General features: G+C 36.8%; 1 protein-coding gene across 4 annotated transcripts in view; it reads right to left on the reverse strand.

Moving 5' to 3' along the window:
• Positions 1 to 26,991, reverse strand: part of CFAP54 (cilia and flagella associated protein 54) — a 318,455-nt gene that overhangs the window by 220,224 nt on the left and 71,240 nt on the right. For 2 of the 4 annotated variants that reach the window (XM_010340325.3, XM_074402389.1), the window contains 7 exons: positions 21,444 to 21,620; positions 17,271 to 17,363; positions 16,850 to 17,035; positions 8,294 to 8,430; positions 4,630 to 4,777; positions 2,840 to 2,995; positions 1,005 to 1,127 (listed from right to left, as the gene is read on the reverse strand). In XM_010340325.3, coding sequence (XP_010338627.2) covers positions 1,005 to 1,127; positions 2,840 to 2,995; positions 4,630 to 4,777; positions 8,294 to 8,430; positions 16,850 to 17,035; positions 17,271 to 17,363; positions 21,444 to 21,620 — 1,020 coding nt within the window. The remainder of the gene's footprint in view (positions 1 to 1,004; positions 1,128 to 2,839; positions 2,996 to 4,629; positions 4,778 to 8,293; positions 8,431 to 16,849; positions 17,036 to 17,270; positions 17,364 to 21,443; positions 21,621 to 26,991) is intronic. The other 2 variants (XM_074402388.1, XM_074402387.1) reach the window with 2 other exon arrangements.

The raw sequence follows: 26,991 nt of genomic DNA on the forward strand, positions 1-26,991 counted from the left end.
GTCTTAGCAGGCATTTGTGTTTGTAACTCTTGTTCAGAGAATACCTAAGTCTCATCCCCAGAGTGAAGCCTTCCCCAATCACCCCAGCCCTTAGTTGTGATCTTCCTGCCTCCCTGTTTATGTCACCACCATCGATTCATCACCTAAGCTAGAAACCTGGGTGTCGGCCATGATTCATTCTTCTTCTCCTACAATTACTGTGGGGTTCTAATTCTTTGTGTGTATGTCAAGAGCCCAAACCAGTACCTGATAAAAATAGGTAATCCATAAATATTTGTTGAATGAAGGAATGAAACAAAAATGAAAAGTCTGTTTATATTCTGACAACACTCTTGCCTATGTCTTCTCCTGGGTTTGGATGTCCGGATACAGCACTCTTGGCTGGCACAGCCTGAATTCACTTCTACGGTTTATCCTCTGTTGAGTTCAGGACCCTACACACCAATCGCAGAATCATCCTTAGACTCTGCCTAGTCAGCCCTTTCCTTCAGGCCTAACGTCATTTGTTTACATTCTAATGTGGTGAGATTAACATACCCCTCCATTACTGACTGACTGTTCACTTATAACCCAGCTGCTTGGCCTCTTGATGTCTTCTAAGCCCCGGTATCTCAATGCCTGGGTTAAGATACTTAGTCTGCCTGAAGGTTCCACTGAAATCACAACCTGATAGATGATATGCAGGTTTATTGCAGTACAATAAATACATAATTAACGTTTTAGGGTTTTGAAACAAATATGTTCTGTGTGACCACATATAATACCGATAAAATATACAAATGCTATTTCAATTACATCAAGTTTTAGTTTGCGAAGCACCACGGTTTCATCAAAAAGTCAACAGACTGCTATTCTATAATGTTTAGCCTCTACATTTGCTTTTGATCTAAAGCTGCTTTTAGGGTGCTATTTTTAAAAGTGTTCTCATTGTGATTAAAAGCAGACTTTCTAAATCGTCATTGCTCCTAAAGTTTATGATACTAGATAAAGAATGAGATAAATACCTTTGTTATGTAGAATATACAACAAGCTATCATGTGCTGTACGCTTTCAAAACTCGCAGTATGTTTCTTTGAGCAGACGATATTTGGTAGTCCTTGCAAAACTACTATACACTTTATCAAGATCTAAAAATTAGAATCACAATGATTTTTGTTTTAAAACGTCATCCTTACTCATTTCATTATAAAATTTTCCATTCAAATCACGTCAGCTTTAAGACACAAAATTTTATTATCATCAATAATTATTAATGAATTGCTAGGAATAAAGGAAAGTACACTGAGATAAAGTTGGTAAATTCCATTTTTAGATAAGTCTTTCATCTACACTAACTTGAAAATTAGTCAATAGAATTTAAAAATACACAAATAACCATAAAAACACAAATAACCATAAAACAAAGCATATTTTGATAAGTATCATAAAAGGTATAGTCAGAATGTTACGTGTATATGAGAAACTATCACATCCACATATAGGAGAACCTTGAAAAACCAGATGGAAGATTATATGGCATAAATACTACACAGCGATTCCAAGTAGTTAAAAATAATAATTTCCTTTAAAATTAAAACCAGACATTCGTATCTCAGGAAATCAATTAATGTTGGTGCTTACTTCCTATTCTCCTTGTTTCATATTATATGATCCTAAATTTGACCAACAGCTAGATGAGTAAGTTTAGCTTTTCAAAAGTAGCTTTGAGATTGCATCAATCTATTCATCATTTAGATTAACCCAAAGGACAAATTAATATATGAATGTCGGTTCTCTGGAGGCATATTAATTGCTTCAAGTTCTCATTCTAACAATATTATTATTGTTGCAGTACACTCGTCTCTAAAAAGTACACTCTACTTTTTAAATTTCTCCCCTCCCTAATCACCTTCTCCCACACTGCAGGGTCCCTTCCCATTGAATGTGGGTGGGGCTCTTGAATGTGATGAGCTCATCAGTCTCATGCATGTATTACCCTAGATAAGGCTTCTCACAGTATACTGGAAGAGACTCTCCTATGGCCTTGAAAAAGCAAAGTGCCATGATGTGGAAAGGCCACGTGTCAAGGAATTAGTAGCTGGCCTTTAGGAGCGAAGGACCTCCTATGTAAAACCTCAAGGAAATGAATTCTCTCAGTAACAGTGAACTCAGATAAAACAAAAAAACAAAAAACAAAAAAAACCAGTGAACTCAGGAAAAGGCCTCAATCCTCAGACGAAATCACAACCATAGCCAACACTTTTTCGATTTCAACCTCATAAGACCCTAAGCAGAAGACCCAGCTAACCTGTATCCAACCTCTTAACCCACGGAAACTATGAGACAGTAAATGAGTGTCCTTTCAAGTCACTAAATCCATGGTGATTTGTTAGAAACATGAAAAACTGTATAATCCCTTCAGCCAGATCTCAGCTACCCTTTTTCCATAAATCCTAACTCCTCCATCACCAAGACACCAGGTATTTTTTCTTGGTTCATCACCATATTTTTTTCCCAGATGATGGATTTAACAATATGCCTTGAATAAATACTGTTATTTCTGACATTATGAGAACATAAAAATTAAAATAACTTTAAAACTCTAGAAAAGTAGATTGCCAATATTTAAATATGGATAGGAAGAGGGCCGAATATTTTCAGAGAAACCCATTTTATATCTTTATCTATGTTTGCCCAGACATATTATTAAAGTGTTTTTCAGTTAACTCCTAAATTTTCATAATACTTGTTCCTGACCTATTTGCCCTTTACAAGAGACACATGGCTTTTCTTTTCCAAAATGAATTGTTAAGTTGCCTTTATAAAGACTGCCTTTTCTTGGGGAGAGGAATATCCTTACCTGTACAACAGGTACCAAAACAATATTGTGATAGATTATGGGAGCAAGAAGGCCATAACATTGAGTCACAGCTTGAAGAGCATAGCTGGAATCATTTAGAGAGTTGCTAAGTTCCAATGCCACTAATACTCTCTCACATTCAATCAGTCTGGCAATCTGTAAAGAAACAGGCACTGATACTCAGATTCAACATAAGTGCTTAGCTTATGTGTCTCTAAGGAGAATACTAATTTTTGTATTTTTAGTTGTTGGCCAGGATGTCAATCTCTTGACCTCTTGATCCACCCGCCTTGGCTTCCCAAAGTGCTGGGATTACAGGCTACAGGCATGAGCCACCGCACCTGGCTTAAGATTTTATACACACACACATACACACACACACACACACACACACACACACACACACACTCAAGATTATGTACAAAGAAACTATCTGAGTGGTAACCAGAAATTTCCATATAGTTAGTTTTGTCTAAAATAGTAGTCTAGCATTCTGGAATTTACTGAGGTACTTGAAAATTTTCCTTTTCAGATTGAAGATGCTAAAAGAAGAAACTGAAGGCAATGTAGTAGGAACAGGGTGATGATGGTCATAAGTACTTGGGCTCTACAGGACAGTGAAATCTGTCTTGGGCAGAGTCATTTTTTTTTTTCACTTTTATATACCCAGAAAGTGACATAGTCTCATGTATCAATGTCTTGGTTAATTAATTGATTCATGGATGGGTAGGAAATAGCAGCTGTACAAAAAAATACATAGCTGAAGCCTCCATAATGAAGGAAGGAAAGAGAGAAAGAAAAGAACCTCAAGCAGGAATGAAAGAAACAATGTAGGTTCATTACTAAGTGCAAGAGCATTATAGAGTTGCAGATGTACACGAAGCAATGTTCATAACCACACTGAGAGTCTATCAATAGGATACACATTACATTCTTGCCTCCGTACAGACAATATTATAATTGAAAAAAATGTGGCAGATTGATATATAGCAGCATGAAAATATGTGCAAGCTATTTTATAAAAATGTTTAAAAGACAAGTCACAAAATAACAAGTAGATCAAATCCCATTTTCGTAAATAAAAATATCAGATTTGTCTAGGCATATGTTTTCAAATTAAAGAAATTATATGAAAGCAAAATTGTTGTATTCTTAGTGGTAATAAGATTACAGTGGGTTTTACTTTATACATTATATATTTTTGAATGTCTGAAATATATGGTACTTTTGTACACAGGGGGAAAAAAGATAAATTGAAAAGAAGAGAAAAAAAAACATGAATTCAGGCCTGTGAAACTTCTATGAAATATCACATAAAGTCGCATAATCATACAGTGTCCTTTCAGTCCATTCACCAGATGAGCTATTCAATCACTCAAAATACATTATCTTAAAACATCAAGAAGAAAATATAGTGAATCTGACATGTTTTAATCACTCTAGGCCTGGCGCGGTGGCTCAAGCCTGTAATCCCAGCACTTTGGGAGGCCGAGGTGGGTGGATCACGAGGTCGAGAGATCGAGACCATCCTGGTCAACATGGTGAAACCCCGTCTCTACTAAAAATACAAAAAAATAGCTGGGCATGGTGGCGCGTGCCTGTAATCCCAGCTACTCAGGAGGCTGAGGCAGGAGAATTGCCTAAGCCCAGGAGGCGGAGGTTGCAGTGAGCCGAGATCGCACCATTGCACTCCAGCCTGGGTAACAAGAGCGAAACTCCGTCTCAAAATAAGTAAGTAAGTAAATAAATAAATAAATAAATAAATAAATAAATCACTCTAATTCACTTACTTGTTGAGCTGGGAAAACCTCATTGCCTTTAATATTATCACAGAAAAGATTTTCTTCTTTAATTTTGATGTCACTTATTACAAAAATATTTCTGAGAAAAAGGTATAAGAGGATTGAAGAAGTCTCTGCCAAAATATCTGCGTGTAATCTGCAATATAATGCAAATAGCAAGTTTAAACATAAAATGATTTAGCAGGTCAACTTGTCTTTTTACATTGATTTGTTCGCAGTATCTATACAATGATCCCAAAAAAAGCAACAAAAATGTTTAGAATAGTTACTCTTGCAAAGACAAGTTCACAACTAAGAAAATTAAACTACTAAAATATTATGTCACAGATATATAAAATTAATTAGTGATAATTTTTTGGTTCTAATACATAAAGTTATTTTTTATCAAGATAACAAAATGACTACAGATTTTCAGAAGGTTGAGAAATAGGCCCAATGTTTCAAATTAACACATTTCCTGAAAATGAGCATCATTTATAGCAAACTCAGCCACAGTTTTAAAGAGAGCCTTAACAACGCTTAGATTATTTCTAATTATCTTTTCTAAATTGCAATTGACAGAGCCAACCGTTGGCAAAGCTGTGAAATCTGCAAAGTGTTTCTTGTGTCCAGTATTCCCTTCCTTGCTCTTAGCCTTACTTGGTGACAAACCCTCCCTCTTAAGCTTCGGGCTTATCTACTCTCTATACCCTGTCCCTATAAAATAGCACAGGGGCTAATATCAGTAATATCAGTAGTTCACACTGAAAGATGATCCCTTTCACGACCATGTTAAACTTTAAAATTATCTTTACCAGGAGGATTTTAGTTCTCCCACTCTTTTTTTTTTTTTTTTTTTTTTTTTTTTTTTTTTTTTTTGAGACAGAGTGTTGCTCTTATTACCCAGGCTGGAGTGCAATGGCACGATCTCGGCTCACCGCAACCTCCGCCTCCTGGGTTCAAGCAATTCTCCTGCCTCAGCCTCCTGAGTAGCTGGGACTACAGGCACGCACCACCATGCCCAGCTGATTTTTTGTATTTTTAGTAGAGACGGGGTTTCACCACGTTGACCCAGGATGGTCTCGATCTCTCGACCTCGTGATCCACCCGCCTCGGCCTCCCAAAGTGCTGGGATTACAGGCTTGAGCCACCGCGCCCGGCCGTTCTCCCACTCTTACAACTCATACTAAACCTGTTCTTGGTCTCACAATGACCTTTGGAACCTTGACATGTGCCATGAGTCCAAGTTGTCACCTCCTGGCTCCATTTCCTTCTCTATCCAGCCCAGACTCTGGTCACTCTTTTCAATAATCATCTTTTTAGCAGGTCAGGTTCTGTCACCTCCTTATTTTGTACAATAATCAATTTGCCTGACCTTGCATACATGTCACTGTCCAATTTTTCTATCTCTGTTGACAATAATCAATCACTTACTTGCTGATTTAACTCACTCATTCTTTCTTTCATCCACACTAGCAATTGCAGAATACCTACTAATGTACAAGACACTGTTCTAGACCCTTGGGTCTTTAGCCACAAGGAGCTGGGCTTCAGTACAAATTCACGTTCAACTACATCAACTGAGTCAGTACTGCATCTTAACAACACTTCCATTTATCCCTGATGTCTCCTTGTTCACATTTCCCATTGAAAAAATCATTCTTAAATCCTTTGTTCTCTCTATCCCATGAACTCTAATGTCCTCCAGGCTCTACCACCATAGTGTTATCATCGCCTGCATTTCTTGCAACTTCAGTCTCTCCCTCTCTACTGGCTCCCTTTCCTCCACACTCCACAATTCTTTCCTTCAGCCTGCCTCCCCACTAAGCTTCTGCCTGGTCTCCTCTTTAGCACCAAACTTCACATGAGTGGTCTTTGCTTGCTAGGATTTTTCATTTTCTTGTTTTCCATAGCGAATTCCAAAATGGTTTCTGGCCTATCATGCTACCAAAAGTGGCTCTCTTGAATTCACCAATGGCCTCCCCATTGCCAACTTTTCTTCATTTGTATTCGACTCAACCCTCTCTGTGGCATTTACTGAGCAGCTACTCTGCCTGACCGGGCACTGGCATTTAATATCGCTGGCCGCCCCTCTTTGGTGATACTTTCCTTAGCAATGCACTTTCTTGGACTTTGATTTTCTGGACAGCCTCTTTTCAATATTCTTTATTGGTTCCATCTTCTGCTTCTGCCCTCTAAATGTTAAGCCATGCCTAGAGTTCAATTCTGGCCTTCTATCTTTTCTGTTAAATAGTCGTTTCCTGGGAGATAATCATTCATTTTCAAGATCTCAATGATGAACTCAATGGACAATTTCTAAATCTGTATCTCTAGCCTTGATGCTCTCCTGAGTATCAGCACTAGATAAATAAACCTACTGGCATCTCATATTCACAAAGGCGTCCTGCTGGAAAACTAAACTCAAAATATCCTCAATCAAAGTAATTATCTTCCTCTAAGAACTTGTTCTACCTCTCATATCCCCTTAGCAAATGTCACAGACTTCCCAGTCAGTTAACACTAGAATTCCCAGTCACTTTTCACTCCTTTCTCTCTTATCCCCACAAGTCACATATCTAAGTCCTATCTCTTCCTCCTCCAAAATGCCTCTCAAATCCATCCCCCCATAGCATGTAGCATCCCTGTATATAGAAAATGCTAAGTCTGTATTTGTTTAATTGAATGGAATTATCATCTTGCCTGAACCAATATTTGCATATTTGAGCTCGTTATCTTTGATTGAGGAATGAAGGGTTTTGTCTCCTTATTTTAAAACTTTCAGGCATTAACAATCAGGTGAGGGAGATTCTTGTTGCTTTTGAACTTGTTATTGAGACTGCCTGAAATTACACTAATGTTCATTTCTGAGCCTGCTTCAAAACTTTGTTCTTTTAAGGAAAATGGCAGTAAGGACAAAGGATTGTCGTTTTATATGGCTTCTACTGGCCTAATGGCAGTTGCCAGTGGTCTAATCCTGGGAGCCTCTTCTAGCAAAGGAAAAGCCTTCTTACCATAACAGTCAACCTGTCATACCATAACCTTAATCCCAATCTGACCATTCTCTGATACAAAAGCTCCCAATGCACATTTGTGTTTTATGATATAACTGATAATACTTTGGTTTGCAGTTGGTATTTTTATTTCATAACCTTCAACCTTATGCCTTCCGTGTTTCTGCTGACTCTAGAAAGAAAGTTTCTCAGCCAGGTGCAGTGGCTCATGCCTGTAATCCCAGTACTTTGGAAGGCTAAGGTAGGAGGATCACTTGAGGCCAGAAGTTAGAGACCAGCCTGGCCAACATGGCAAAACACCATCTCTACTAAAAATATAAAAATTAGCAGGGCGTGGTGGAGTGTGCCTGTAATCCCAACTACTCGGGAGGCTAAGACACGAGAATTGACTCAGCCCAGGAGGCAGAGGTTGCAGTAGGCCAAGATCATGCCTGGGTGACAGAGTGAGTGAATATTTACAAAAAAAAAAAAAAAAAAAAACAGAAAGAAAGTTTCTAACAAGCACATAAGACCTTGCAATGTATACTCTTATTACAATTCTTATTAGAAATCATTTTATATGAACTATGTGAACATGATATTGAAAATAATTCCAGGCTTCACATCTAGCATCTGTATTTTCAATAAGCAAATTAATATTTTAAAAGAATTTTTCTAATTACCTTCTCTGTGTAATAGTAATTATATTGCTTAAACAAATAACAGATTGTTCATCCTGAAGTGGGGAAGCAACAAAATAATCCCAAACTGGTGAGAAAACTTTCTTAGCCAACTCATAGTTACCAACTTGATAGGCAACCTACAACAAAAAGCACATAGGTTATGTAATATTTTTGTTTGTGAATGCATGTTTTAAACAAGAAGTCTTACAGTATACAATGTATGACAGCATCTTATGCAGTGCTATCACACACTCATTTCAGACACAATTATTCACATTTGCTGTTCTGTTCTATAGTGCCATAGTCAGGTAATGGCCACTGGCAAGGGAGACAGAAGCATTTTTGAAATATCTTTTATTTCTAAATTGCATGGAAATTTGAAACTCTGTAAGGATGTTTCAAATCCTCATAAGCAAAACAAAGATCACATCTGAGCCAAATTAATTTCATTTCCATCTATCTCAGCAGTGCACTCCATTTATTATAGATACTGTTATAATGAACAATCTGTTCCAAGAGAAACAATCAGATTTCCCAAACCCAATATATGAAAAAATACTCTATTCTTTTCTGGTTCTGACTGACACTTTCAGAGCTTTTGTGCAACAAAAAGTTCACAGCTGAAAACAGTAAAGAGTAAGTAAAACAGAGAAGCCTTCCAAGAAGGCATGCTATGTTTTAAGTTTAACAAATTTAACATTAGGCAAAATAAATGATTTCACTGGTGAAGCCTAGAAGCTCAAAAGAAAAAAATGACATACCTATTTTTTATGGTAGAATACATTTCCTTAATGATGTTCCTAAAAGCATTCCATTTAATATGCAAGTAACAATACAAAAATCTCATCAAATGAGTTCCATACTGCTTCTAATCCTTTATGGAAACAGCTAAGGTATAAAGTATAAATGCATTCATGGAATGAAGTAAATGAATGACACATTATGAGAATATTCTCCACTCTACAGAGTAACTTAGAGGGCTAGAACTTTTCGAATCTGCCAATGAATACTCATGATCATCCAACCAATAAGCTTCTATGAAGTTTCTAGTCTGTTAGGCACTGTGGAAATAGACTCTTCAAAGTTTAGATACAGATGGTGTCAGATTCTATGAAACTGGAATCAGGCTAAAGGCATAAAACCCATAACATCACAGAAAAACTACAAAGAATTATGTAATAATTGCAGAAGCTTTGGAAAAGTAGACATGAAGACTTCAAGGAAAAGGCAGGGCTCGAGTTGAGCCCTAAGACAGAGATAAGATTCAGATCAGCACAGTTAAGACAGAATCTGCAAAAGGTACAGAAATTGAAGTACATTTAGGAAAGACTAGAGAGACAGCTCAGAGTTTGAAAAAAGAAAAAAAAGTAGATATTTCATCCCTCCAAGGTCTGAGGGGGAAAAAATGAAAAAAAAAAATGTGGGTAATATGATTGGATATGATTTCAGAAGGCCTTGAATCAGATGGAAGAATTTAAAGATGTCAAGCACTGGACTAAGCACTTGATGTGCATTACTGTATTTATTCTTCATCAAAGTTCTACAAAGTAAACTCTGTTGCCATCCCTATTTGTGAATGAGGAAACTAGAACCCTGAGAAGCAGAATAATTTGTACAGAGCCTGACAGTCAGTAAAAATAGTGAGGCCAAGTCTTAGAATGGTAAATGAGTCACTTCTCCGGGCTACATTCATCAAATGACACAGCTGTACTAAGTGGTCACTGAAATATAAATATATATAATTAAAATATATTATTATTAAGATTTATCATGGAAAGCAATAACAGATAATGTGTAAGAGGGTTGGTGAAACTATAATTAACTGTTCTTTTCTTATAAAATGTATCCTTTCTAAAATAATGTTATTTGTTCAATTAGCTAACATTGCAAAACAAGAAAAGATACTGTGATAAACCTGAGGTTTATAAAATTGTGAGATTTTATAAAATTGTGAGATTTATAAAATTGTGAGAAGTGCAATGACATAAGCATGTTCAAAAAGGGTTAACATGGTCCTCGTAGTGATGTGCAGAACAGATTTTAGATGGACTGAATTAAAATGAGAAAGCAGCACTACAAGACGAATGAAATAATGAGGTACAGTAGACACCTCCCCCTTGATGCCTGACCTTCACTTGGCTTCCAGGACTCCACACTTGGTTTTCCTCTTACTTCTTGTCCTCAATTGCTTTATATTGGTATGCCCAGGGGTTCACTCTTTGAACTGCTCCTCTTTTCTGTCTACCCTCATTTCTTGTTGATACCATCCAGCCGCCTAGTTTCATCACATGACTACTCTCATATCCCTCTCCTGCCCAGACCTCTTCCCCAAACTCGATTCATACATCTGCTTACTCAACAATTCTCTCCACATACGCTAAATACCTTACCTCAGCATGCCTCGAACTGATCTCCCACTTGCCCCAAACCTCCACCACTCACAGCCTTCCCCAACTCGGTGATGTCAACTCTATCCTTTCAATTGCTCAGCTAATACCTTAGAGTCATGTTTTATTTTCTCTTTATGGACTCTTGCTAATTCCTCTTTCAGTACATGTCCAGATGCTAACCACTTCTCACCGCATCAACCACTTCCACACTGGCCAAGCCACCTTCACCTCTCACTTGGTTACAGCAGTGGATGGTGCTGTCACTCTACCCCCTTATGGTCTATTTCCAATGTAGCGGCCAGGGTGAACCTTTAAAAACAGGAGTCACATTACATCACACCACTACTCCAAACTGTCCAATCGCTGTTCACTTCACTCAAGTCAAAAGCCAAAGTCCCTGTAATGCCCCTGGAAGTCTTTTCATGATCTGCTCCCCATCTACCCATTCACCTCTTAGCTGTTTGACCTATCCTTTTACTCTCCCTGGGTCCCTGTGCTCCAGCCACACAAAGCCTCCTGCTGTCTATCAAGCATACCAGGTACACTCCTGAAAACCTTAGGGTGTTTGCTCTAGCTGTTCCTTCTGTGAATGCTCTTCCCCCAGAGAGCCATTCCTTCACCTCCTTCAAGTCTCTGCTTAAATCTTACCTTTCTTGATCACTCTATTTAATATTGCAATCTACCTTCCATTCCCCTACTTCGTATTTCCAATTCATTTTACACACTTCACTTGGTTTTTCCATAGCATGCATTGTCTTCTGAAATACTAGATCATTTATTTATTTCCTGTGGTCACTGTTTATTACCTAGCTCCTACCATGGCATTCTATTCATGTTGCTTACAATAGCAGTTCCGAAAATATGATACCTGGGCCATGAGCATCACCCAGGAACTTGTTAGAAGTGCAAATTCCCAGCCCCAAATTCAGACCCAGTGAATCATAAACTCTGGCAGTGGGACCTAGCCATCTGCTTAACCAGCACTCCAAGTCATTCCTATGTGCACTCAAGTTTCAGAGTGACTAACCTGGGGCAATGCCTGGCAGAGTACGCACCCAAATGATGTGTTGAATTAATTTAAAGATTCTCTTTTCCTGATAATTTCCCTCTACTCACAGAGAGGGACACCCAGCAGTTGTACTAAACTATAGCATGGTTGATAGGGCCAGAGTGAGTGCCTGACTCAACCCGGGTGTTTTAGAGCCTCCCCCGCAAAGCAAGATGGGCCCCCATCCAAAGTTTGGTTCTGATGTTAAGACTGATGACACTCCACACAGCAGGAGAATTTTAGAGAAAGTATACTACTTACACAAGGGACTTCTGGGGAGATCTTGGCAGGCACGAGTCTGTCTGAACTGGCTTGGGCAAAGCAGAAGGAGAAAGCAGGTTGGAGTTGAGAGATAGGACTGGGGAAAGTGCATGCTGGCTGGGAGGTTCACATTTCCTGCTGTCACCAAATAAGAAGGTGAGCTCACAGGCCTTCTTATAATCCTGCCCAGATGTGGGGCCAAAGGCAAAAAGAAGGGTCAGGTTTAAAAACAAGTCACAGCGGGGTACCATGGCTGACACCTATAATTCCAGCACTTTGGGAGGCCAAGGTGGGCAGACCACTTAAAGTGAGGAGTTCAAGACCAGCCTGGCCAACATGATGAAACCCTACCTCTATTAAACATACAAAAATCAGCCGGGTGTGGTGGCACAGGCCTGTAATCCCAGCTACTCAGAAGGCTGAGGCAGGAGAATCACTTGAACTCAGGAGGCAGAAGTTGCAGTGAGCTGAGATTGCACCACTGCACTCCAACCTGGGTGACAGAGTGAGACTCTGTCTCAAAGAAAGTAAATAAATGAAAACAAGTTACAAGTCAGTTGTCAAACATGAAAAATAAGATCAGTGGCATTCCAGCCTGGGTGACAGAGTGAGACCATCTCAAAAAAAAAAAAAAAGATTAGATGCTTTATTATGCTGGGTGGGCCAATCACATTCTCTTTCCCAGGAATTTGGAACCACAATTAGGAGCCAGTCATCTATTCTCTGTTTATAGCTGAAATTGAGGGATATATAAAAACTCAGGAACTGCCATCTTTCCTCCAAAGGTGGAGAAGTAACCAAAGCCAATCTCTAGAGAAAATACAAGAAAGCAGACATACCAGAAAGAAACAGAAGTATGAGACCTAGAGCTGCCTGGACTCTGCTGCACTGACAGCGCCTAGCTGCATTACCCCAAGCCAGGCTGCTTCCATGACTTGCAAGCAGGGTCTTAACTGAAACCCTAAGTCAGAATTAGTTAAACAAGTGCTACTGTCATGGTAATGAGATTGATAAAAAGCATATTTTAAAGGATGAAGTGATGATATCTAGCATATAACTTGGCACAAGATAAACACTGACTAAATGATTCATCCATATAGATGAGTGGAAAGAGTGGTAATCTTCAGTTAGAGGATGAGAGGGAAAGGAAGAGTTAAAAAGAGCTTTAAAAATGGAGATGACTTCTTTACCTGAAACTTTTTTTTTTTTTTTTTTGAGACAGGTACTCACTTTGTCACCCAGGCTGACACCTCCCAAGCAAGCTTCCCACCTCAGCCTCCCAGGTAACTGGGATTACAGGTGCATGCCACCATGTCCAGCTAATTTTTGTATTTTTAATAGAAACGGGGTTTCACCATATTGTCTAGGCTGGTCTTGAACTTCTGAGCTCAAGTAATCTGCCTGCTTCAGTATCCTGAAGTGCTGGGATTACAGGCGTGAGCTACCACACCAGGCCTATTTTTTTTTTTTTAATAAAAGAGACAAAAGGCAAACCATTATCAATCAAAGTGGTTTTGGTTAATAATGGGTTTTAATGAATTCACATAAAGGGACAGGTGCAGTGGATCATGCTTGTATTCCCAGCACTTTGGGAGGCTGAGTGGGTGGATCATGAGGTCAGGAGTTCAAGACCAACCTGGCCAAGATGGGGAAACCCTGTGTATACTAAAAATACAAAAAATTCGCTGGGTGTGGTGGTGGGTGACTCTAATCCAGCTAATCAGGAGGCTGAGGCAGACAATTGCTTGAACCTGGGAGGTTGAGGTTGCAGTGAGCCGAGATTGCACTATTGCACTCCAGTCTGGGCAACAGAGCAAGACTCCATCTCAAAAAAAAAAAAAAAAAAAAAAAAAATGAATTCACATACAAACTGAGAGATGTGTGAACTTCATTTCCTTTTCACCTGTCACCATCATGATTACTGACAAAGCACTCATATTCCAACATCAAACTCTACTGCCAATATAAATCATGAAGATCTGCTAATTAATACCAACACAGGGAGAGAATAAACAGAAAATTGATAGAGAAAGATAAAGACAGTGAAAGGGAAGGAAGATGGTTAAAGAGGAGAGGAGGTCTCTAAGGAGCAGAGGGTCACTAATAGATCAGAGAAATGTAGGCTCTCGAAGACTCGGCACATGTTAGGCGTCCAATACATGACTTCCTGGAACCTGGACAGAGCTGTTGAAAGGCATGAGCTGGTCCAAGATTCAAGCTTGAGATCTGCTACCTGAGCAACTTTGGGTACATTTCTTAACCTCCCTGAGACACCCTTTTAGGGATACCGTGGGAATGGTAAAGAAAGGATTAAATTAATCTGTTCCCTCAACTCTAAAATGAAAGTAATCATACTACCTCATGGAGTAATTGTAATAAGTGGAATAATTTTAAATGTCTGGTACACAGTAGTTTTTAAATAAATGACATTCCTCCTTTCCTTATCTCAGCAAGCCATTGTGTCCACTCACTATTTGATTTAGTAGTTCAACAATTCACTAGAATACTGCATTTTGTCTTATGCCTATTTTACAGATAGGAAAATTGAGGCCAAACAATTGGACTAAAATCAGTCTCCAAGGTCAAGATCAGAATCCTGCTCATAGATTTCTACTCTTCTACATTTATATCATATTATCTAGTCATTTCCTACTTAACGAGGAGGAATAAAAAGAAATAGTCTAAAAGAAGAGAAAAATGGCCTCAGAAAATGTATAATTCAAAAAGGTTGCTCAAAAACAAATTCCAGATTGACTAAACTAATAGCCTTCTACATTTAGAGAAAGCCTAGTAAAGACTCACTTGATTTTATTAATGTTTACAGAATAATGCTGAGTAAAAGTACAACCTAAAGTCCCAAAAGCCAAGTTAATCACAGGCACTTAGTGAAATGTCTCCATGCTTTACTATCAAATATTAATAATAATATGTTTTAAGAAAAGAACTGTCCTGAAACTAGAAACTAGCCACTCTCATGAAAATTAGATTGCACTTACAAAATAGAGGTAAATTAACTTGCTGAAACTTAAAGGCTTAAACTTAAGTTGTAAATTAAGAAGGTTTAGCAAATGAGAAAGGTTTGCTTTAGCCACTTCACATTATGAGACAGAATGCTCATAAACCATCATAAATGAACTACAGAACTGCAAATATAGTGTCAGTAAAAAAACACAGGTCATTACTTCATGACACTTCTCATTATCCCAGCAGTATAGCTCTGACTTAGTTTTATTAACTTTCAATGAAAGTTCTGCCAAAGTAAGCCCAAGAGTCAAACCACTCCCTGGAGAAAAATTAGGCCTTGATGAAATATTCAGTTCCTCACAATAACTCCATCACTGCAAATTAGGGAATATATTAGATTCCAAAGATATCAAAACATCAGAAAACCATGAGCCAGTATGACATGCTAAACCAATACTAGACAAATCCTAGTAATTCTCTCAATTTAATTTTCTTTGAAAAATATGATATGTAAATTGCCACTAAGATCTTAAGCCTATAATATTAATCAACTATTAAGAGAAAAATAGCATAACAAAATTTAGAAGAGCCATCAGCTCTACAGACAACAATAGGCTTAAAATTAGACCCTTGAGACCTAGGTCAATAAGTCACTCTTTCTAGCATCCTCTTCACTGGTGATATGTTTTAAGTCAGGCAACAACTATTTCAGCAAAAACATTTATTCATCATTATATCCCTAACTAAAAATGATACTATTTATTCAGTGCCTACTGTGTGATAAGTGCTACCATTAAATATTTGCTAAGCATAATTCCATTTAATATTCATCATACCTCAGTAAGTAGCTACTACTATTACCCCTGCTTCACAGATGAAAATTACTTGTCTACTATCACATGGCTACTCTGAGGAGCTGGAATTTGAACTCGGGTCTGTCTGCCTCTACTGACCCAGTTTTACTTTTATAAATTTATCCAAATAAAGTAATGATGGATGTAGGTAAAGATTTATATACAAAGATGTGCAGCATAGCTTTGTTTATAATAGCAAAAGACTGGAAAGTATCTAGATGTTTAGCAATGGAGAATTATTAACAAACTATTATATATCCATAAGATTCAATACCATGGTACCATTAAAAATTGTTCTTAAATAATACTTAATGGAATAGAGAAATGTCAATTTTATGTTAAGTGAAAATATCAGGATGTAAAATAAATATATATATACTATGATTAAAATTATATGTTGTACATAAGTTCATACACATATGTATATGCATGTATGTATGTGAGTGTGTGTGTGTGTGTGTGTGTGTGTGTATGTGTGTGTATCAATTAGATCAATATGCATATAGATACACAAAAATAAAAGGATATCTCTGGATTAGGGTTTCTCGTCTTGACACCACTGACATTTTATGCTGGATAATTCTCTGCTGTGGGGGCTATCCTGAACATTGCAGGGTTTATCAGACTCCCTGGCCTGTACTCATTAGATGTCAGTAGGACACCTCTAGTTTGTGACAACCAAAAATTTCTCTAGACATTGACAAAATTGCCCCAGGGTAAGAACTCTGCTACTCTGGATGATAGGATAACACATAACATTTATTTCTTCTTCGTGCATTTCAGTATTTTTCAGCATTTCTAAAATTAATATATATGTGTTACATCTGTAATCCAGGAAAAAAATATTATTGTCGAAAAGCAAATTCGCTAATAAGAGAAGGAATGATTCCTATTTTATAAGACAAAACTGTAGTAATGGAAAATACGTGTTACAGGAGCTTTAGAATATCTGCTGTGATTTTTATTTCCATCAAAAATTACTTCGTAACTGCTTAAGAGAAAAAAACATAGCGGAAAAATGAGCAGAAATCTCTTCTACCTGTGTGAGGAACATCCGAGCAGTAACAGTAGAAACAGGTGGATAAACCAGAATTGGTTTAGTTGTCTCCCCAATAGCACCCCCAACAAGCTTTCCATTATTAGAATAGGCAGCAACTGCAAATACATATTTTTCATTGGTTTCTAAACCTTTCACTTCAAAAATGCTTTTACCGTCAGCTGGTATCTATTAAGAAAAATATATTTCAAGTTATACATGGAAAATGAAAATAACATGACTTTTTAAATACAATTAAGTAAACCTTCTATTTAAAAAAAAAAACTTTTTCTTAGTCACTGTTGGATTTTAGTTATGATTCAAGCGGAAATTAGAGAGATTCACCAAAACAATGAGTTCATCAAAAAATTTAATTATCATAATGAGGCTTCAGTAAGATCTCCTGACACTGAATTTGACGTACCGCTTCTCCTGAATTTGGGAGATGATTATTGTTTAGCCGTACTTTTCCATAACTTCCTTCTGCTTTGCAACCCAAAATGCAGTACCAAGAAACCTGCAGAATGGAGAAATGACCCTGTTTAAAAGGCATTCTTTTATATCAATGTAGCAAAAAAATAAAAACCTTTTCTAAATAAAAATCTAACTAGTTGGGTTTTAAAACATAAAATTCAAGTTTACAAATATACTTAGGTTTAATTTTTAAAAAGTAAAAGTAACCTTAGCTAGTTTACTGGGACAATTAAGACTAAAATATTATTCATTATTAATTATTTTAATCACCATTAAATTGAACAGTTCCTACTGCTAAGTACTGTTAAGAAATTTACAGATATTTTCTAATACGTACAACTAACTCTATGAGATGGGGTTACTATTGTCATTTTGCTTCACAGGAAATGGAGATGCAGAGATGTTAAATAATTTTGCCCAACATCAGACAGATAATGGCTGGGGTTGACTCCCAAAATGACTTAGTCTTCATGGAAACAAAGAAGGCCAACGCTCAAATGGTTTTCATATTTTATATGATAAAGTACGACACAAAAAGCAAGTGGTAAGAGAAGCAAGACATTCAAATCTAATATTTTAAATAAAATGTAAAAATACATATGAAAAAGCCTGGAAGAAAACAGCCCTAAATAAGAACAGCAGTAGGATTTGGATGATAAAATGGTAAGATGACAGGTAGTTAATGGGTCAATTTTTTCTCCAATTTATACATTTTCTGCAACATTATATCTAGTTTAATGTTATATTTTGAATATAAAAATTAGACATAAATCAAACACAAAATGTAAATCCCAAAGAAACAACTAAACTTAATCTTGAGTAAATGCTTAGACAATGATCCTTTTGCCAAGGTGTCAAGATAATGACGATTCATTATTGGAATGAACTATTCTCCCCACAGAGAAAAAGGGAGGTAGGTGACACTTGAGGGTGTAGTATTATGAACGAGCCATACTGCTGGGGGTTGTAGGGGTCATGGCTGTGTCATTACTTTCTTCCCAGAGGCAAGTCCTAAACGACAGGCAAGCTAGAAAGAAGGAAAAATGCCACCGTCTCTAAGAAGCAACTACCTCTTACAGCTTGTGCCTGCTACTCCTTCCTCCAGGTCAACAGAAAAATACTAACGATGTCCAATTGACACAAGTGGTTCTCAACCCTGACTGTGCTCCAGAATCACTTTTTTGAAATACAAATTCGGGCAGAATCAACCATTTTCATAAATTACATATACCCAAGCCTGTCTAACTTCAATGAATTAGAATTTCTGGTACAAGTGTCTGAATCTTTGTATTTCCAAAGAGTATTTCTCAACTGATTGTGATATGCACAACTGATTAAAAAGCACCAGTCAAAGGCAGAACAAGAAAAAGAGAACACAGAAGGAACCTGGAAGCTGGAGGGCAGGGTTAAAAAAAAAAAAAAGAAAGAAAAGAAAAATCAGATGAATCTCAGAAAAAAACATGCAAAACTAACTTCCTTTGATTTCTCATGCAAAAAGATATCATTTTCAAAGAAGAAAAACAGCAGAGAGACTATGTGCTATGACTTACATCATTATTGCTCCAAGTTCTATTATACAAACCAGAATTTGGAGGATAAAATTCTCTCTAAAAGCATTTTTACAAGCCAACTTTATATTTTTATTTTGTTCCACAGATGAAGACATCTTATTTGTGTAACTCTAGGAAACAATCTGTAATTAGAATCTACATAAGGGTAGAGCTATCTTGAACAAATGAGCACTAACTTTTGAAGAGTTTATACGTAATGTAAATAACATTAGAATTTTCAACTATAAAAGTAGATTTTAATGAAATGAATGCCTCAACAAGAGATTTTGAGAAAACAAAAGATGGCTGAAGCCTCAAACCAGAAAACTTATTTAAGCCCATAGCACCATCTAGTGCTGAGAAGGTAACAGGTGGTAATAATTTCCTGGAATTCTTAATATGCATAATACATACAAACTTCCTATAATGTGCTCATTGATGAGTCTTAAAACTACAGGCCAAATATGAGACTCTTCTATCTTCCTATTTCCAAGTATTAGGAAATAAAATAATCACTAAATTGAGGTACATAAAGAATAAAATTTTGGTTAAAGAAACCCAAATATTTGAATAAAAGCAAACAAAAACACTTGGTAAATCACATGATCTTAATTCTGTACTAATTTTCCAAAATCAGTGAAGCTCTGTCTTAAACAGATTTCAAAAATCCAAAGTTTAACTTTAAAAACCCTAGCAGGCCAGGCGCGGTGGCTCAAGCCTGTAATCCCAGCACTTTGGGAGGCCGAGGCGGGTGGATCACAAGGTCAAGAGATCGAGACCATCCTGGTCAACATGGTGAAACCCCGTCTCTACTAAAAATACAAAAAATTAACTGGGCATGGTGGCGCGTGCCTATAATCCCAGCTACTCAGGAGGCTGAGGCAGGAGAACTGCCTGAACCCAGGAGGCGGAGGTTGTGGTGAGCCGAGATCGTGCCATGGCACTCCAGCCTGGGTAACAAGAGAGAAACTCCGTCTCAAAAAAAAAAAAAAGCACTAGCAATAGCAATAATGCATTTATCATAGAATGGTTAGGTACAAAATGAATGTCACTTCTATTCCCCTACTCTCCCAACTATAAAGCATTATGAAGGTTGTTATCAGTTGTCACTGATGTCCATTTGCCAATTGTCTGAAACTCCTCAACGAATGCAAGTACATTTAATCCATATTATCTTTATACCTCAATTACCTCAAACAGAGCTTGACAGATTATAGGCTCTCAATAAAGGCTCACTGGACCGAATCCACACACACAAAAAATCACCAAATAATGTAATCACAGTCTATCACTTCATTACTTTTTTTTTTTTTTTTAAAGACAGAGTCTCACTCTGTCACCCAGGCTGGAGTACAGTGGTGTGATCTCAGCTCACTCCAACCTCTGCCTCCCAGGTTCAAACGATTCTCCTGCCTCAGCCTCCTAAGTACCTGGGGTTACAGGTGCTCACCACAACGCCCGGCTAATTTTTTGTATTTTTAGTAGAGACAGGGTTTCACCATGTTGGCCAAGATGGTCTCAAACCCCTGACCTCAGGTAATCCACCTGTCTCATCCTCCCAAAGTACTGAGATTACAAGTTTTTGAGCAAGCTTTACTACTTATGTTTAATACAAGAAGTGGAAAGATATCAGTTAATATGCCAAAAATATGATACATTATCTCATTTAATTTTCAAAGTAAATACACTTTCCAAATTTAAAAAAAAAAACTCAAAAAATGTATTTAACTTTCCTAAGGTCAGACTTCCAGAAAAGGTTGGAGCAAGAATTATAAACCTAAGTCTAACTCCAAAGCCTGTGTTCTCTGTACTATACCAAGTTGACATAACTTCAAGCAGAACATCCTAAAGAGAATCAAAGATAAAACTTTATTTTTATATAACATCAAAGAGCATGTTGTTGATCATCTTAAAGAGGAAAGTGTAGTTTGTAAAATATAAATTAGGTAGAACCAAATTCTTGTGAAGAAACTTAATTTCAAGTTTTAGTCACATACAGGCCAAGTTCTGAGGCATCAGAGATGGGAGAAAAAGCTCACCCTCCAATAAACACACAAAGATGTACAGTTTATAATATGGTTGGAGTTGTCCTATGTTTGCATTGAAAGAATCTACATTTAATTGGAAAGACTTTGGGCAGAACCTCTAGACTCATTACCTCCAAATTTCCACACTCTGCTGCTTCATATCTGTCACTGTCTCTGAAAGCAACTTCTACCCTCTTCAAATGTCTGATTCCACTGTGAGACTTTCATCTTGAGCATACGAGGATGTCAGCGTATGGTATGTCATGGTGACAAGGATACTCACAAGGAGGTGCTTCTCTACTGTTTCTTCTAACAGTATATTTAGGCATAGCAATGCTATACAGTACATATCATAAATATAACAGCATCAGGAGCAATATGTCATGAAGAAACCAAGTATAAATAAGACTTGGAATATTAATCCAGTGTTCGGTGCTTATAAATAAGACTATCCAGTTCCTAAAAGCAATCAAAGTATGAACCATGGTAGGCAGAAAAGTACTTATGTTGCTTTGCATGAGGCAAAAATCATACTGGACACCATACCTGAACCTCTGAAGTAAATGGAGCAGGTTTGAGTGTCACAGAACAATGAGTTCTAGACAGCAGGATAGGTGGAGGAGGGACTCTGCTTTTCTTTCTTTTTGAACTTTCCAAATATTTCTGATAGGAATACAGGGCATTTTGTTCAGCTTCAATCCTCTCAATTAAAGAATATGCTTCCTATAATGAAATATGAAAATAGAAAAATACATGTCAAGAGCTTGAACTCTATTTATGTTTATAGAATTCTAGAATTCAATATTATCTTTTTATATGTATTTTTGAGCCTCAGAGGCTCAAATATATACATATGTGTTTCAACTATTTAATGATTTTGCAAAGTGAAAGAAGCCTACTAAATAAGGTTAATCATGATCACCAATGGCATCATAATTATATATCTTATATGTTTATCATTATTATACATGAATATGAGACATTATATTTTGAATTGAACATTGTAAGTATCTACCATTATATTTCATTGTCCTTAAAAGTTTATAACACCATCATCTTCATTTATGCTGATGAATTATACATCCACCCTAATTCAGCTGAAGTGTGACTCTCAAATATTGGTATATGTGCTTTATGAAATAAGTATTATTGAGAGTTTCTTTCTATCAGCAAGAAGAAATAAAATAGAAAAAACACGTTCTGTGAAACTGATGGAAAGGCAACCACTTTGATAAAAGGTTATACACAGAGAGATAACACATAAAACAAAGGAGAAATATAAAAATCTGGCCTAACTAACATTTCAAAAGTAGGGCTAAATATGTAAGCAATAATAATACATGTAAATGGGTTACACTTTCTTTTAAATTAAATTAAAAAGCAAAGACTCTCTGAGTTCAAAGTAAAAACCCATGTCAAGATTAAAATTAAGTGAAAGAATAGTCATTTCAGCAAATCGTGCTAGGATAATCGAACACTACATGCAAAAGAATAAAGCTGGACTCCTATTTCACATCATAGACAAATATTAACTTAAAATGAATAATACATTCAAATGTAAGAGCTAAGATTATAAAACTCTTAGAAGAAAATATATGGCCAAATCTTTGTGACCTCGAGTTAGGTAGTGGTGTTTGGAAGATTTAATGCAATGATGCATTTAAAATGCTTAGTGTTTTGAACAGAGTAAGCAGTCAATAAATGTTAGACATTATACTTATGATTACTACTACTATTCTTTCTTTCACTTTAAGCACTCTGGAACATTCTGCTTCGTCATCTCAGGACTATTATTATTACTCTTTAAGTGTTCTGGAACACGGAAAGCACAATGACAAAAGAAAAAGTAGGCAAGTTGGACTTTATCAGACTCAAAAACTTTTGTGTTTCAAAGGATACCATCAAGAAAGTGAAAAGACAGCCTACAGAAGGGGAGAAATTGTTTTCAAAATCAAATATCTGATAAAAGACTTGCATTCAGCACTTATATGCACTGTTATAACTGAGAATTGTTATAACTCAGTAATAGAAAGGCAAATAACTCCTTTTAAATATGGGCAAATAATTTGAATAGACATTTCTCCAGAAAACACACAAATAGCCAGTAAGCACACGAAAAGATGTTCAACATCATTAGTCATTAGCAAATTAACTCAAAAAGCAAGAAACCAAAACACAGAAATAATAATGGAAGAAACTGGAAACATTATCCAAAAATTATTTCATGTAAAAGTGCCAGGCTCAAATGAGTTCATAAACAAAATATTTTAATTCCAAAGAACTGATCATTCCTCTGCCATTTTAAATGTTTCTAAATACAGAGAGGAACAGATATCTTCTCAAATAATTTTATAAAACTATTATAACTTTGATAACAGTCTGAAAAATGGCTACACATAAAAACACAGACTAGTTGTTTTACAGAACAGGACTCCCTGGAAGGGCAACAAAAAATGTGAGAGTCTTGATGAGGAAGAGGACAGAGCCATAAAAGATAAGAGGATTTCCCAAAAAGGCTGTGGAAGAACTTTGAGGGAAGAAAGTCCTACTAGAACAGAAAGGAGATTAAAAGCTATTATATTTTGACCACTAAATATTAATGTGTCTTCACTTGTGTCACAGGCTGTAGAGACCAAGAAATTTCAGGTTACATAAGAACAGATAAAATCAGCCTAAGGAAAAATTATTCAACACAAGGAAAGGAGACCAATGCCCCACTACCCTTGGAAATTTGGAGACATATCCTTCCTTGGGATTATGTTTGGAGCCTGTGAAATATACCAGTAGCACTGGCCCACTGACCCTGATATTCAAGCTAACTGCCTTGGACCCCCATCTCGACTGACTAGCCAACCTCTCTGGGCTTCAAATTTGATCTCAAAATTTGCCTTGGTAGTTCCTGCTTCAGTGAACCAGTTGCACACTAGCACCTTCAGACTTAATTCTTGCATCTTCTTTTTTTACAGATATATTTGTGAGAATTACAAATACTTTTCTTATATTTTACAGATATAAATGCAAACATCCTAAATAAAACACATAGAATACTAATACATTTATTCTAAAAATATATCAATGAATATATTGTATCTTCTTTCTGCAAATCAACGAATCCAACTGGGGTAAAAAACATTATGTTCTGCCATGGCTGTAACATAGACATTTCTCAACTGGGCTGTTGATCAGTATCACCTATGGAGTGTATTGAAAAATGAGAATGGTCCATTTCTACCCCAAAATAAAAATCTCCAGGAGTGGGGCTTGAACATCTGCATTATTTATAAACACCAAGGATAATTCCAAAGTAGAGCAAGAATTGGGAAGTGCTGATTCAGGTGAGTAAATCTCCTTTTCCCTCTTACCTTTCTCCCAGTCTCTCCCTAGTCTCTTCAATGGTTCCTCTAATAGTTGCCAGATAAAGGGCAAACTTTTCCAAAGCCCTTTTCACTTTGATCATGACTACATTTTCTAGATTTATCCCACTTTCTACTCTTTCCCTCTCTCATACCTACCTCTCTGTCCAACCTAACCTCGGAAACCATTAAAAAACAAATCACTCATTTCCTAAAACGCTGTTATTTCATGCCTCAGAATTGCCCATGCAATTCCCTCTTCCTGGAGCATTTTATGTCCTCTTTGCTTTAAGACCCACACAAATATCACCTCTTCTGACATCTTCCAAGAAAGCCCAGGTATTTAAATAAGCCGTTTATTTCATTATATAGTATCTTTATTTTAGCAGATATTACACAATATGCTACCTCTGTACTCGACTGTCCATACCCTCTAAACATTGAGTGTCTTGGCAGGAAGAACAGTGCTTTATCTCTTTAAGTTCAATGAATGTGTTTGGAATATAAGACATACGAAATGATGAAAAAGAAGGCTGATCTTTATCTTTTAAGAAAGCATGTTTAAAATGTTCTCATTGGCTCTTGATCAATTTTACTTTAGATCCCTAACTCAGATCCCATGGCCCCATTTGAAATAGGTTAACAGAAGTATTAAAGTTTTAAGTGAATGGTAGCAAAGGAAAAGTTTATAACAAAGCCCTTGATTTAGGTAAATCAGATAAATTTCCTAACAGAATTTAAGGCAAGCCCTAATGCTAGTTAAAAACTGGAATCCTAATTTAAGTAAGCCAATTTATTGAGCTGCTAGTAAGATTCTGTTTATGAAAAAGTACCTGGGGCTTTTAAGGGGTTTTTCAACTAGAAAAAAAGAAATAACATCAGAAAATCCCCAAAACATCAAGAAGGAAAAATTCCCATGAAACCAATTCTACTTAGTCATGAGAAAGTATTACCAATATGGACCTGAATGTTATCTATAATAGCAATGCTCTAGAATACTAAACTGTTACAATTGCAAAACATAGACAAACCATTCTCTAATCAGAGATCAAGAAGTAGGCTTTCCATGACATATCAGATAATCAAAAATAACTATATCGTCACATCTTACATTGTCTAGCACAGTACCTAGCAAATTATAAAGGTTTAGAAACTTTGAAAGAAGATATGAGCCTTCACCTATCACAGGGACTCCGTCAAGGAATCTCAATGGAAAGGGATTTGCACACCAACTCACAATGAAAATAAATTCTAAGTGTTCTTTCAATGGCGGTTTGCGTTGCAATATGCCACAAAAACCACTGTACTGAAGTCCAAAGTATTTTTTGTCTGAATGTAAATTTCTTTGCATATAGTTTCCATTAGAGAAAATGAAACCTGCCTCTCTTCTGAAGTTACTCAAAGCTTGTAAGTACAGATCGATGTTAAATACATGACACAGGCTTAGCGCCCACAGTGCAGCAAAACACTAATGGAAAGATGCAGTGCAATCTTGAGGGCATGACTAAGACATATGTAAACTATCATAGGACTGCAACGAGAAAGGGCCATATTTTCTACATATCTGGTAGACCTCCCTGAGGTATATTCTGGGTTCTCAACATTTTAATGTACATTGTAGAAAATGATGAAAAGTAGATTAAGTCATATCCAGGAATCTTGAGAAGGAATATTGCTTAGAATAAAATATACAAGTAATAAGATAAATCAAAGAGAAAACACAGAAAGAAATGTGTAGTCTGATGAAGGAAAATACATCTAAAGCAACAAAAAGTTCAAAAAGAATGTCCCAGAGTGCTTAAAGTAAAAGAGAAATAATAATAGTTTTGATATGACAAAACTGAATGAAAAAGAATAATAATAATAATAATGGTTAACATTTATTGACTGCTTACTCTGTTCCAAACACTAAGCATTTTATATATATCATTGCATTGAATCTTCCCAAGAACCCCTGTTTCACAGATGAAGAAATTAAAACTTAAGAAAGGATAAATAACTTGACAGGTCATATGGCCAATCAGTAGTAGAACCAGAACTCTAATCCAAGACCCTTATGCTCCTAACCACTATGCTACCTTGTCTTAATAAAAAACTCAGTTAAAAGAAGTTTGGAAAGGCAACTTACATGAACTTTCCTATGCAATACCCTTAAATTACTTCAAAGAAAAAAAGTCTAGGCTGGGAGTGGTGGCTCACGCCTATAATCCCAGCACTTTGGGAAGCCAAAGCAGATGGATCACGAGGTCAGGAGTTTGAGACCAGCCTGGCCAATATGGTGAAACCCCATCCCTACTAAAAATACAAAAATTAGCTGGGCATGGTAGCATGCACCTGTAGTCCCAGCTACTCAGGAGGCTGAGGCAGAAGAATCACTTGAACCCAGGAGGCGGAGGTTGCAGTGAGCCAAGATTGCACCACTGCACTCCAGCCTGGGCAACAGAGCAAGACTCCATCTCACACACACACAAAAAAAAAAAAAAGGAAGAAAAAGAAAAAAAGTCTAAAATGTGGATATGGTAAATAGTCTGTTAGCAGGTTGAAGCCTGGGAGTCAAAACATGGCCTCATAAGAGGAGGGTTCAGAATTAGAAGTTGGCTCTTGGATTTAAAAGGAAAAAAAGGACTTGAGCATACAATTACACAGACCTGAGGATGGGCACAGTGGCTCATGCCTGTAGTCCCAGCACTTTGGGAGACCAAGGAGAGCGGATTGCTTGATCCCAGGAGTTCAAGACCATC

This window comes from Saimiri boliviensis, chromosome 7 (assembly GCF_048565385.1).
Source record: "Saimiri boliviensis isolate mSaiBol1 chromosome 7, mSaiBol1.pri, whole genome shotgun sequence".
NCBI classification, from domain to species: Eukaryota; Metazoa; Chordata; class Mammalia; order Primates; family Cebidae; genus Saimiri; species Saimiri boliviensis.